Here is a 14,272-nt window from a genome sequence, read left to right as displayed (position 1 = left end):
AGTTATATATATGCCTAAAATCACGTGAACCAAAATCGGATTATTCTGTACCTTTTCTATGCTTCTTCCCATAAAGAATGTAATTAGGGGTACTTTTTATTAAACTGTCTTTATAACTTTTATCTTTCAACATTTTTGTGATAAAAATTTTTAGTTTAAAGTCAGAACAAAGAGAGTAATGGATGCTTATTTTTAAACTATTGTTAAAATTCTGTTATGCTTTGGTGAAAAAATGTGATGTTGGCCGGTCGCAGTGACTCACACCAAAATTAGCTGGGCATGGCACGTGCCTGTAATCCCAGCTACTCGGGAGGCTGAGACAGGAGTATGGTGGCACGTGCCTGTAATCCCAGCACTTTGGGAGGCCAAGGCGGGAGGGTTGCTTGAGCCCAGGAGTTTGAGACTAGCCTGGACAACGTGGTGAAACCACCTCTACCAAAAATACAAAAATTAGCTGGGCGTGGTGGTGCATGCCCGTGGTTCCAGCTGCTCTGGAGGCTAAAGTGGGAAGATGGTTTCAGCCCAGGAGGCAGGGGTTGCAGAGATCACACCACTGCACTCTAGCCTGGGAGACAGAGCCAGAACCTGACTCAAAAAAAAAAAAAAAAAAAAAAAAAAAAAAAAAAAAAAAAAAAAGAAAGGAAAAAAAGGAGGGGAGGAGGGATGTTTAGGAAGCAGTTAAAATTTTGAATCTTTTAAATTCGGTGAGCATTACATCAAATACCTTTTCTGGTTACTGCTTCATAAATAATTATTTAAAAAACACTAAAACATTAATTAAGTACATGCACTGTCATTTAGTTATCATTTCTTTATTATTAGAAAACTATAAGTTTTCATTTGTTTTATTATAATAAAGATTGAGTGAATAGTTTGTGCATAACATTTTGTTTTCATGTTTAGGATTTGTTTCTTAGGATAGGTTCCTAGAAGTAGGCTCAAAAGTTAGTTCATATTTCTTCCTCTGCTGTTCTTGTGACATTCAACTCCTCGTTATCACAAAGGACTGAAGAAGTGTAAATGTCTGCTAATAGTTGGTACCATCTGAATTGCTTCCCAAGACAGAGTAAATTCCAGGGATTATAAAGGAGTTAAAGAGTGTCCCAAACAAAATTTACTTTAAATTTTTTGTAGTCAGCCAGGCGGGGCTCACACCTGTAATCATAGCACTTTGGGAGGCGGAGGCAGGTGGATCACTTGAGGTCAGGAGTTCAAGACCAGCCTGGCCAAAATGGTGAAACCTCATCTCTAACTAAATATACCAAAATTAGCTGGGCATGGTGGCGTTTGCCTGTAATTCCAGCTATTGGGGAGGCTGAGGCAGGAGAACCACTTATCCCCAGGAGACGGAGGTTGCAGTGAGCCGAGATCACACCACTGCACTCTCTAGCTGTTGTCTTCTCCATCTCAAGAAAAAAAAAAAAAAAAAAAAAAAAAAACTTATAGTCCTCTCACTTAAATATTCTTTTTTTTTTTTTTTTTTTTTTTTTTTTTTTTTTTGAGACGGAGTTTCGCTCTTGTTACCCAGGCTGGAGTGCAATGGCACGATCTCGGCTCACCGCAACCTCTGCCTCCTGGGTTCAGGCAATTCTCCTGCCTCAGCCTCCTGAGTAGCTGGGATTACAGCCACGTGCCACCATGCCCAGCTAATTTTTTGTATTTTTAGTAGAGATGGGGTTTCACCATATTGATCAGGATGGTCTCGATCTCTTGACCTCGTGATCCACCCACCTCGGCCTCCCAAAGTGCTGGGATTACAGGCTTGAACCACCGCGCCCGGCCTTCACTTAAATATTCTTAAAGCAAAATAAAAGAACATTCAATATAATTGACATCTTAAAATTTGTTTTTTCTATTTGTACCCTTCCCTCCTTGGACTTTATCCTTCTTTCTCCTTTTATTCAGTTCACTCTGATTTCCCTATACAGTAACTGTGTGTGTGTGTGCATGTTTGTGTGTGCACGTGTGTGTTCAGAGAGAAAACAGATTTGGATTATTCAATATTTTAAATTCAATTCCTGGTTGGTTGTTTGCAATGACCCCATGGTAAGAATCTATGAGCTAATGTTGTCATTACTTTGACAAGATTTCATAATAGATTTTATAATAGAAAACCAGGAGTTTCTGAGCTGTCATTCTAAGTTCTGATTCCACCTTCATTATTGAGTGTGACATTAGAGTTAGACCTTAGTTTACAGTACATAAAATGAGGTATCTAGATTAGATGATCTACGGATTTAAAATATGTTAGGCTGGGCACGGTGGCTCATGCCTGTAATCCTTCCTAGCACTTTGGGAGGGTGAGGCAGGCGGATCACCTGAGGTCTGGAGATCAAAATCATCCTGGCCAACAATGTGAAACCCCATCTCTACTAAAAATACAAAAATTAGCTTGGCGTGGTGGTGTGTGCCTGTAATCCCAGCTACGTGGGAGGCTGAGGCAGAATTGCTTGAACTGGGGAGTTGGAGGTCATGGTGAGCCGAGATCATGCCACTGTATTCCGTCTCAAAAAGTAAATAAATATATAGGCCGGGCGCGGTGGCTCACGCCTGTAATCCCAGCACTTTGGGAGGCCGAGGTGGGTGGATCACGAGGCGAGAGATCGAGACCATCCTGGTCAACATGGTGAAACCCTGTCTCTACTAAAAATACACAAAATTAGCTGGGCGTGGTGGCACGTGCCTGTAATCCCAGCTACTCAGGTGGCTGAGGCAGGAGAATTGCCTGAACCCAGGAGGCGGAGGTTGCAGTGAGCCGAGATCGCGCCATTGCACTCCAGCCTGGGTAACAAGAGCGAAACACTGTCTCAAAAAAAAAAAAAAAAAAAAAAGTAAATAAATATATAAATAAAATAAAATGTGTCTAACCATCTTATCTTACGACTACAATGTTCTATAATGGCCCCTCTTTCTGCCTCTCTCTTTCCCCTCCTCCCTTTCTTTCTCTCTCCTCCCTGCTTTTTTTCAACTTTCATTTTAGGCTCAGAGGTACATGTGCATGTTTGTTATGTAAACTTGTGTCACTGGGGTTGGTTGTACAGACTATTTTGTTATCCGGGTACTAAAGCTAGTGCCCCATTGTTACTTCTTCTGGTTCTCTCCCTCCTCTCATCCTCCACCCTCAAATAGGACCAGTGTCTGTTGTTCCCTCCTTCGTGTCCATGTGTTCTCATCATTTAGCTCCCGTCTTTTCTTTCTCTCGCTCTCTTTTTAATTAGAAATGTCTCTAAATAAAATTCTATACAGTTAGCTAAGGAAAATTCACATATACTCTACATCAGCTAGAAATGTGTGTTGAACTGCGGATAACAGAACACCCAGATTCAGCGGCTTAAACAAAATGTGGTTTATTTGACTGCCTTCACAAGAAGTCTGAAGGTAAAAGGTTGTTAGCATGGTCCAGGGGCTCAGGCACATCAAGGCCAACATCTCTGAAATTCTCCTGGCCTTTCTCACATACTCTGTTATTTCTTGAGTGTAAGAAATGAAAGGGCCATTTGGGGCACCAGGGGCATCTGCCCCCTTTCATTAGAAAAGCAGAAGTTTGAGCCGGGCGCGGTGGCTCACGCCTGTAATCCCAGCACTTTGGGAGGCCGAGGTGGGTGGATCACGAGGTCAAGAGATCGAGACCATCCTGGTCAATATGATGAAACCCCGTCTCTACTAAAAATACAAAAAAATTAGCTGGGCATGGTGGCACGTGCCTGTAATCCCAGCTACTCAGGAGGCTGAGGCAGGAGAATTGCCTGAACCCAGGAGGCGGAGGTTGCGGTGAGCCGAGATCGTGCCATTGCACTCCAGCCTGGGTAACAAGAGCGAAACTCCATCTAAAAAAAAAAAAAAAAAAAAAAAGCAGAAGTTTGGCTGGGCACAGTGACCCACACCTGTAATCCCAGAACTTTGGGAGGCCCAGGCAGCTGAATTACCTGAGATCAGGAGTTCGAGACCAGCCTGCCCAACATGGTGAAATCCCCTCTCCACTAAACATACAAAAATTAGCCAGGCGTGGTGGTAATCCCAGCTACTTAGGTGGCTGAGGCAGGAGAATCGCTTGAACACAGGAGGTGGAGCTTGCAGTGAGTCGAGATCTCGCCACTGCATTCCAGTCTGGACCACAAGAGCGAAACTCAGTCTCAAAAAAAAAAAAGAGAAGTTTTTCCAGAATCATCTCTTTTCCCTTGCTATCAACATTTTTCCACTTACAGTTTGATGACCAGAAGAATGTCACATGGCCACCTCTGCCGTAAAGGAGTCAGACAGAGATTTGTGAACTCAACTTTTGCAAACAATTGTAGAGAATTCAAAAATTGATGCACATTATGGTACCCAGGTTCAGAATTCCTGATTGAAAAAGTGGGTCACACTATCTGAACCTACGTTTTCAGGTCCTCCTTCCTCAGAGAAAAACTGAAATCTAAACAGATTTCTGATAATCTGGTTTGAAGCAGCAAGCTGTTTAAAGGCCAGGGAATCAAATGAGATAATATATTATGAAACTTTGGCAAACTGTTAAGTTCTGCTTAACATGAAGACATCTGGTCGGGTGTGGTGGCTCATGCCTGTAATCCCAGCACTTCGTGAGGCTGAGGCAGGAGGATCACCTGAAGTCAGGAGTTCAAGACCAGCCTGACCAACATGGTGAAGCCCCATCTTTAAATAATAATAGTAATAATAATAATAATAGTAATATGAAGACATCTTTCTTTTGTGAGAATTTCCTTTGTTATCTATGTATTACACATCTTGGTTGCCATTTGCCTCGTGTGTAAATAAAATAAGACAGAATAGGGCAAAATAAAGACAGCAACAATCAGTGCCAGTAACACACAGAAAATATTTTATTAGTTTCCAGATTGAGAAACGACGAAGGAGTAAATATTTCAATAGAAATCTATGACTCTCCTCAGAGAGCCCACTCTGGCATTCACGGATCCCCAGTCCTGGTGCCGCCTGTAGTCCCCCGGCCTCAGCAGGTACTGCCGTCCTCGGTAGTTGGGCAGCTCGTAGAGGACCCAGGAGCCCTCCAGCACGTTAAGGGAGTGGATTTCATTGAAGTGGAAGCGGTCCTGAAGAGAGGTGCAGTCCTCAGTGAACTCTATCGTCTGGCCTCTGTAGTCCTCCGCCTCATAGAGTCTTATCCTGTGAGAGCCAGCCTGGCAGACCCAGAAATGAAAAGAGGAGAAAAGCAACCATGAAATGATTCCAATGCATTGTTAGGCAGTTTAGCTTGGTGAGGAGGACTGGCTCAAAGCCATTTTGAAATACATGGTAAAATTTAATTAATTCTGAATGTTTATAAACTCCTCCTTACTGAAGGCAGAGATTCAGTACCTTTTCTTTTTTTTCTTTTCTTTTTTTTTTGAGACGGAGTTTTGCTCTTGTTACCCAGGCTGGAGTGCAATGGCACCATCTCGGCTCACTGCAACCTCCGCCTCCTGGGTTCAGGCAATTCTCCTGCCTCAGCCTCCTGAGTAGCTGGGATTACAGCCACGTGCCACCATGCCCAGCTAATTTTTTGTATTTTTAGTAGAGACGGGGTTTCACCATGTTGACCAGGATGGTCTCGATCTCTTGACCTCGTGATCCACCCGCCTCAGCCTCCCAAAGTGCTGGGATTACAGGCTTGAGCCACCGTGCCCGGCCCTTTTCAAGATTATAAAGTGTTATAAAGAAATTGAGAAAGAAATACCCTTAATATATTCCGCTATTTCTCAGGATGAGCTGACTCCTATGCTTAATATCCTGTACCACACACAAACCCAAATCTGTAACAGCTTATTACTATTGTATGTCATTTTGAAGAGATGTTTTAATATTAAAATAAACATTAAATTATAAAAATTAAATTGTTTTTAAATATACATAATATCTAATATATATTTAATTATATACTATAATTAAAATATATTATAAAATGTATAAAATTATATTTTAAAAAAGGAAAATGAAAAAAATTGTTTTATTTAAAAATAATTATATTTATTTAAAAAATTATATTAAAATTATATTTTATAAGTACAAATTAAAATCATATTTATTCAAAAATGATTATATTTTATTTAAAAATTACTTAAAATATAAATAAAATATACTTAAAATAGAAATATTTTATATTTATAAAATACACAAATATAAGGGCTGGCACAGTGGCTCATGCCTGTAGTCACAACACTTTGAGAAGCCGAAGTAGGTGGATTACTTGAGGTCAGGCGTTTGAACCAGCTTGACCACTGTGGTGAAACCTCCTCTGTACTAAAAATTCAAAAATTAGCCAGGCGTTGGGGTCAGGCACTGTGGCTCACGCATGTAATCCCAGCACTTTGGGAGGCCGAGGTGGGTGATCACGAGGTCAGGAGATAAGAGACCATTCTGGCTAACATGGTGAAACCCTGTCTCTACTAAAAATATGAAAAATTAGCTGGGCATGGTGGTGCGTGTCTGTAGTCCCAGCTACCCGGGAGGCTGAGGCAGGAGAATCGCTTGAACCCAGGAGGCGAAGGTTGCAGTGAGCCAAGATCGTGCCACTGCACTCCAGCCTGGGCGACAGGGCAAGACTTTGTCTCAAAAAAAAAAAAAAAGAAAGAAAGAAAGAAAGAAAAGAAAAAGAAAAAATTAGCCAGTTGTGGTGGCATGCTCCTGTCCCAGCTACTTGGATGAGAACCGCGTGGACCCTGGATGTAGAGGTTGCAGTGAGCCAACATCATGCCACTGCACTCCAACCTGGGGGACAGAGAGAGACATCTTCAAAAAAGTTAATAATAAATAATAAATGCAATAAAATAAAAATACAAAAAATAGCCGTGTGTGCTGGTGTGCTCCTGTAACCCCAGCTACAGAGGAGACTGAGAGAGGAAAATCATTTGAACCTGGGAGGCCGAGGTTGCAGTTAGCCAAGATAGCGCCACTGCACTCCAGCCTGGGAGTCAGAGTGAGTGAGACTCTGTCTCAAAAAAAAAAAACCCATAAAATAAAAACTATAAATAAATATAATGTAAATAAAATATATTTAAAATATATGAACTATATTTAAAATATAATTTATATATTATATAAATATATTAAATGAATAATTATTAAATAAATCTTAAATTATATTCATTAAATATATTAAAATATAATGTATTTTAATATGATATAAATGAAATTATTAAATATATAAGCCTATTTAAATATTAAATATTTTAATAAGATAATGCATTAAACAACAATTAATTCTAAGTCAATAATTTGTGAATACAATGAGGAAAAATAGAGAAAAAAAATCAGTAAGTCCAAGGACGAATTTTTCATAAACTGTAGTGTTCTAACATACATACGGGATATATGTGGCACATGTGTGAAATGTCTGTGTTGCTTTCCATTGACTGCCACACTCTCTGGCAGCTATTCTTCTATTAGGTAGTAGTGGTTTTTCTACGACTCCATTCCAAATGATTCCAGAATAGGAGTTAAGTCTTACACAACCCCATAGGGCGGGCGACACATTCTTACTCAGTAAGTGTTTGTGGATTAATTGTGATTCATTGGTATCTGGGTAACACTTCGCTTTTGTGGGGCGCAAACTCTATTGATTAATCCACTATAGTTCATCTTTTACCCACTCTCAGTTATGTGAATGATCACTACTTCTAATGTTCAGCATTTGCTTGTAAACATCCAGTGAGTGTCCTGAGGGCTTCGGTCTTGACTTGAGGCTGCACTCACGTGGGGGATGAGGCGGCAGGAGCGGACGGAGTCGCTGAGGCCCATCCACTGCTGGTGGTTGGCATAGTCGCCGGGGCGCAGGAAGTACTGGAGGCCCGAGTAGTTGGGCTGCTCATAGAGCATCCAGCAGCCGCTGTCCACGCGCACCGAGTTGCAGCGGCTCAGGTAGGGCTGCAGGTTTGCGTGATCGCTGCTGCATTCGTAGTGGCGGCCCTGGAAGCCCCGGTCCTCGTAGAGCGTGATCTGCAAGGCAAGGCCAGGCAAGGCGAGGGTTCACAGGCCTGCCCCCGCCCCTGACTCCGGTCCCCGCGGAGCTCCGGGGTCCCAGGGCGCGGGCTGGGCTCACCTTCCCCATGGCTGGCTGGGCGCGCGGCGGGTCTGAGCGGGTGGGGCGGTGCGCGGCCGGGCTATATAGCTGGAGGGCTGCTGCGTTGGCAAGAACCGCACAAAAGGGGCCCGGGGAGGGGAGCAAGGGCATTTTTGTGTTCTCTTTTTTCTCTTTGCTGTCCTAGTCCACGGGACTCATTGTGGGTTTTGGTCCTATTCTCTCTGGAGTATTCGGATTGCTATCACTGGCTGATGCTGTTGAAAATGTTTGAAAAAAGGTAATTTGGGACATTATTTCATAATAGAAGTGGAGCTTCAGCTATTTCACATATAGTTCACACTCTTATTTGTATAGGTTGGGGGAAAACAAAAAAGTTGAAGTCGGGGAGCAAAAAAAGCAAAGACTCTTAATAAGGCAAATATAAGTCTGTCAGAACTACAGCATAACTTACGTGCCACAATATTGAATACTGTTAGTATTGTTAGTAGGAAGGAAATGGGCTTAACTGAGTGTTGAGAATTTCAAGTTAGTCCTTTAAGAGAACGTCATCAAGAAAGGGTTAAGAAATTGGAACGTTTTATCATGAGAGTTCACAGAACTTCAATCTTTTATGACAGTAAAATACACAGCAAACATGAATCTTCAATATTGGGTCTGTAGCAATCATGCCTGGAAGTAGCCGAGAATTAGATGTTTTTCCTCTTAGCTAATGGTAGTGCTGTGATTCAAAAGAGAGCATAGTTCTAAGACGCTTAATCTCAGAAAGAACTAAAAAGGGAAATACCTAAGTTTGAGGAAATTAGAAAAAGTAATACATTTGAAACAAAAAGACAGGATCTCTTAGCTTGTTATAAAATAAAACTGAATTCCTAAGAAACTTATTTCTTGTAGGATCTAGAATACACATTTGTTCTCTGAATGAGCGAGTACAGGAGGCCTTTGACTCAGAGGAAATTAATTGCATGAACACAAAGGGGAGCTCTGGCTGGAATGATGCAGGGAGAGGAAGGAATAAATATCTAGAAGCTGAACTCTAAGAAGACTTTAGAAAGTACTTACTGGCCTGGAAGAGAACCGTTTGATGGACTGGAAAGAGCACTGGAGTGGAAAATGACCGATGTGTCCAGTTTCTTTCATGTTCAAAGAACTGTTCACAGTCCTCTGTCAACCCCTGGAAGTACTTTGTCTTGTTTTTGAGTCATAAATCTTTGTAAGGGGTACTTATGAATTAAACACCAACTATCTGCAATACAAATTATTTTAATTCTTATTTTCTGGCTTCTTCTTATTCACTATGTAAATGCATGTTTGCAAAGTTGCTTGTGTTTACAGAGTAGAAAATAAGCATCTAGAATCTAAGGAATACACATTATCATTTTAATTAAATTTTTAAAATAAAAATAATAAAAATAACTTGAAAATAATTATTATTACATACAAATGTCCAATGGGTATATATAAAAAATACTCAACATCACTAATTGCCAGGGAAATGCAAGTCAAAATCATAAGGGCATATCATCTCATCACAGTCAAAATGGCTATTATAAAAAGACAAAAAAGAACGAATGCTGGCAAGAATGTGGAAAAAGAGGGATGTTTGTATTCTCTTGGTAGGAGCAAAAAGCAGTATACCTGTTACAGAAAACAGTATGGAATATCCTAAAAAATAAAAATAGAACCACCATATGATCCAGCAGTCTTACTGCTGGACATACATCCAAAAGAAAGGGATGTCTTCACTTCTATGTTTATTGCAGTACTATTCACAAAAATCAAGATATAAAATCAGCTTACATGTCCATGAACAGAAGAATGGATAAAGAAAAGGCAAATTATGTGTGTATATATACATATATATATATAGTATATAGGTACATATACACACACATAATGGAATATTATTTGGCTATAAAAAGAATGCTATCCTGTCATTTGCAGCAACTGACAGCGGTTGCTGGTTGGAACTAGAGGTCATTACGTTAAGTGAAATAAGGTAGGCACAGAAAAACAAAACAAATATTGCATGTTCTCATTCATATGTGGGAGCTAAAAACATTGATCTCATGGAGGTAGAGAGTAAAATATGGGCCAGGCATGGTGTTCACACCTGTAATCCGAACACTTTGGGAGGCTAAGGTCAGGAGTTTAAGATCAGCCTGCCCAACATGGTGAAATCCCATCTTTACTAAAAATACAAAAAATTAGCTGGGTGTGGTGGTGTGTGCCTGTAATTCCAGCTGCTCGGGAGGCTGAGGCACAAAAATCGTTAGAATCCAGGAAGCCAAGGTTGCAGTGAGCCAAGATCGCACCACTGCACTGCAGCCTAGGCAACAGTGGGAGAGACACTGTCTCAAAAAAAAAAAATAAAAAAAAAAAAAAAAAAAAAAAGAGACAGAGAGAGAGAGAGTAAAATAGTGGTTATCAGAGGTTAGGAAGGGTAGCGGGAAATGAAGAAATGAAGAGATGTTGGTTAATGAATATAAAAATACAGTTTGATAGGAAAAAAACAAAAAAGAAAAAAGGAAGAAAAAAATACAGTTTGATAGAAGGAATTAGTTCTAGTATTGGATAGTATAATAGGGAAATTAAAATTTATTGTACATTTGAAAACAGCTGGAAGAAAAGAACTGTAATATTCCCAACAAAAAGAAAAGATAAATCTTTGAGGTGATTACCCTGCTTTGATCATTATACATTGTATATGTGTAATGTACACTGTATATTTTGTATACATGTATCAAAATATCACATGTAGCCCAAAAGTATGTACAACTATGATATATCAACAAAAATATAAAAAATAAAATAATCATTATTTTGCTGAATTGTTTTTGAGTCTGGGCTTCTGTGGGGGGAGTGTGGATGCAGTCACAGTCAAATATGAGAAAGAACCAGGATGTAGACAGTCCTGGAGAGAATGGGCTGAGTGGTTCAATGAAACCTCGAGGGGCACAATGGGGACATCTGTGTGAACCACTGCCTCTGTTGACATGTAGTTGCAGCTGATATTTCGGGTGCATTTGGAAAACCAAAGCAAGGGACTTTGGGCTTGACTTTTCCATTGACCAGGAAGAGAGAAGGCTTCATTTTAGCCTGGGGCTGAAGAAACAGAAAGTGCTATTTCCTATATACTTCATTTATAAAATTTCTCATCTGAAAAGATTTAATGTGTGTCTCAAGCACTTTTAGTAAAAGAAACAGGAAGTTCTGTAGTTCTGGGTTCAAATTTCCCTCCAAAGAAATAGCCATATTTTTGTCTTCAAGATTGTGTTCTTCATTAATACAGCTTTTGCTATAAAACTGTCATCTCTAACTGTGTCACATGATATTTTCATTTTAAATGAGCTACTATTTTTCTTTTTTGAGATGTAGTCTCGCTCTGATGCCCTGCTGGAGTGCAGTGGCTTGATCTTGGCTCACTGCAACCTTTGCCTTCCAGGTTCAGGCGATTCTCCTGCCTCAGCCTCCCGAGTAGCTGGGACTATAGGCAGACACCACCACACCTGGCTAAGTTTTGTATTTTTAGTAGAGATGGGGTTTTATCATGTTGGCTAGGATGGTCTTGATTTCTTGACCTCATGATCTGCCTGCCTCAGCCTCTCAAAGTGCTGGGATTACAGGCGTGAGCTATTGTGCCCGGCCAAGCTGCTACTTTTCAGGCACCTTCATCCTTGTCTGCCACCACCATAATTAGCTAACATTAATCTTGATTGTTCCCAGAATCCTTCACTAAAGATACGCAATTTACCAGTAAAGGCTCAAAACTGACTGTACCAGTGATGGGAACCTAGTTCCCTAACACTTCCCTTTTGAAATTCTAAAGAAAAAGGTTATTTCATGATGGATTGCAAGCTGACTGTCATTTTTATGTGAGAGAAAGAAAGAAAGTAAGTCATTTACAAAATGCATGGATTATTTTTAGACTGGCATTTTGACCAGCTATACAAATTATTGATATTGACTGTATGTAGCAAAACCCTAACTTGAGCTAGTCTCTTTCACCCCTAAAAACTGAGAGAGAGGCCGGGCGCGGTGGCTCAAGCCTGTAATCCCAGCACTTTGGGAGGCCGAGGCGGGTGGATCACAAGGTTGAGAGATCGAGACCATCCTGGTCAACATGGTGAAACCCCGTCTCTACTAAAAGTGCAAAAAAATTAGCTAGGCATGGTGGCACGTGCCTGTAATCCCAGCTACTCAGGAGGCTGAGGCAGGAGAATTGCCTGACCCCAGGAGGCGGAGGTTGCGGTGAGCCGAGATCGCGCCATTGCACTCCAGCCTGGCTAACAAGAGCGAAACTCCGTCTCAAAAAAAAAAAAAAAAAAAAAAAAACTGAGAGAGACATTGGGAGATTCATATATCCTATACCCCAAGACCAGTGGGCTAGAGAAAGGAACAAAGAAGTAGAAAGGTAGGAGGCGGAGGTGAGAGTGGGAAGGAGGGCCAGATGGAGGCAGGAGGTGGAGGTGGCGGAGAACCTGGGACTTCCCCCGGGTTTTTCCCTGTGACTACCTTCTTGGCTGCCTGTGCCCCAGCCAAAGAACGGAAGGCAGGAAGTAGCTGCTCCTATAATGCCACCCTTCATCTGCTGTCTGTTGTGGCAAGAACAGATGGTTTTCCATTCACAGGAAACTGTATTCTGTGGAGGTGCTGTTCCAAAGCAGAAAAAAAAGAAGTGTCGCAGAAAGGTAAAATGTGTAAGGAAGTGTTGAATGTGTAGTGTACCTCATGCCAGGAAAACACTTTTTCTTCCAAAATGTTAAACATATACTGTAAGAAATATGGAAAAGTATTTGATAAACAAAAGTGATTAAATATATATTATTTAGTACTTGGTAAGTACTTGAATTTACAAAGTGATTATATCTTATTTAGTATTAATATTTAGTTTCCTTCCTTCCTTCCTTCCTTCCTTCCTTCCTTCCTTCCTTCCTTTCTCTCTCTCTCTCTCTCTCTCTCTCTCTCTCTCTCTCTCTCTCTCTTTCTTTTTCTTTCGATGGAGTCCGGCTCTGTTGCACAGGCTGGAGTGCAGTGGTGCAACCTCAGCTCACTACAACCTCCACCTCTCCAGTTCAAGCAATTCTCTGCCTCACCCTCCTGAGAAGCTGGGATTACAGGTGCCTGCCACCATGCACAGCTAATTTTTTTTTTTTTTTTTGTATTTTTAGTAGAGATGGGGTTTCACCATCTTGGCCAGGCTGGTCTTGAACTCCTGACCTCGTGATCCACTCACCTCAGCCTCCCAAAGTGCTGGGATTACAGGTGTGAGCCACAGCGCCCAGCCAATATTTAGTATTCTTTCTATGTGGAGCTCTGCAGTGGTAGAGAAATGCCTTTTTTGTTTATTTGTTTTGATTGTTTTCTACATCTCCATTGCTACATATAGCAGGCGCATGGTAGGTGCTCAAAGATTGGTAAGGATCCTAACTCAAGGAAGTTAAGTCTCTAGTGTCTAATAACTGGAGGCTATTGAAATAGAAACTAAACTTGTGGGTGGGTGTGGTGTCTCACTCTGTAATCCCAGCACTTTCAGAGGCTGATGTGGGAGGATCACTTGATCCCAGGAGTTCAAGACCAGGCCTGGCAGCACCGTGAGACCCCCTTTCTACAAAAAATGAAAAAATTAGCCAAGCATGGTGGTGCACACCTGTAGTCCCAAATTCCTAGGAGGCTGAGGTGGGAGGATCACTTGAGCCTGGGAGGTCAAGGCTAGAGTGAGCTGTTTGTGCCACTACCCTCCATCCTGGACAAAATAGAGTGTCCATGTCCCCCAAAATAAATAAATAAAATAAAATAAACTTGCACTATGGGCCGGTAGTCTCACTTCTAGGTCACTGTCTTTTTAAAATTATGGCGCATCAGGATTAGCGTATATGTGCAATGTTATGATTTGCAGCATTGTTGGTAAAAGCAACATGGGAAAAGCCCAATCACCAAAGTGCACAAATGATGAAATGGTCTCGGGGACCTCCAAACAACAGGATGCAATTCAACTATTGAACAGAATAAGGTGCTGAATCCAGATTATAATGCATTTTAAAACCAAGTTGCAGACGACTATGTATAGCATCATTCCGTTTTTGTAAAGAAAAGAAGCATGTTTTTTTTGACAGAGCTATGTAAATAAGAAGAAAACCCCAGAAGGGTGCCCACCAACTATAAACAAGAGCAATGAGGGGCATCAGAAGAATCCCCTCAACTTCTTTGTAGAATTTCTACAGTAGTAAGATTATGGGAGGC

General features: G+C 41.1%; 1 protein-coding gene across 1 annotated transcript; it reads right to left on the bottom strand.

Moving 5' to 3' along the window:
* Nucleotides 1-4,814: 4,814 nt before the first annotated feature.
* Nucleotides 4,815-8,107, bottom strand: CRYGD (crystallin gamma D). Its single transcript, XM_039469989.2, has 3 exons — nt 8,051-8,107; nt 7,705-7,947; nt 4,815-5,153 (listed from the first exon to the last, which is right to left on the bottom strand). Exons 1-3 carry the CDS (start codon nt 8,057-8,059, stop codon nt 4,881-4,883), a joined length of 525 nt encoding a protein of 174 aa, XP_039325923.2. The 5' UTR covers nt 8,060-8,107; the 3' UTR covers nt 4,815-4,880.
* Nucleotides 8,108-14,272: the final 6,165 nt, after the last annotated feature.

The sequence above is a fragment of the Saimiri boliviensis genome, chromosome 5 (assembly GCF_048565385.1).
Source record: "Saimiri boliviensis isolate mSaiBol1 chromosome 5, mSaiBol1.pri, whole genome shotgun sequence".
In the NCBI taxonomy this organism is placed as follows: Eukaryota; Metazoa; Chordata; class Mammalia; order Primates; family Cebidae; genus Saimiri; species Saimiri boliviensis.
The sequence above is the reverse complement of the archived record's forward strand: the minus strand, read 5'-3'. Positions and strand labels throughout refer to the sequence as shown.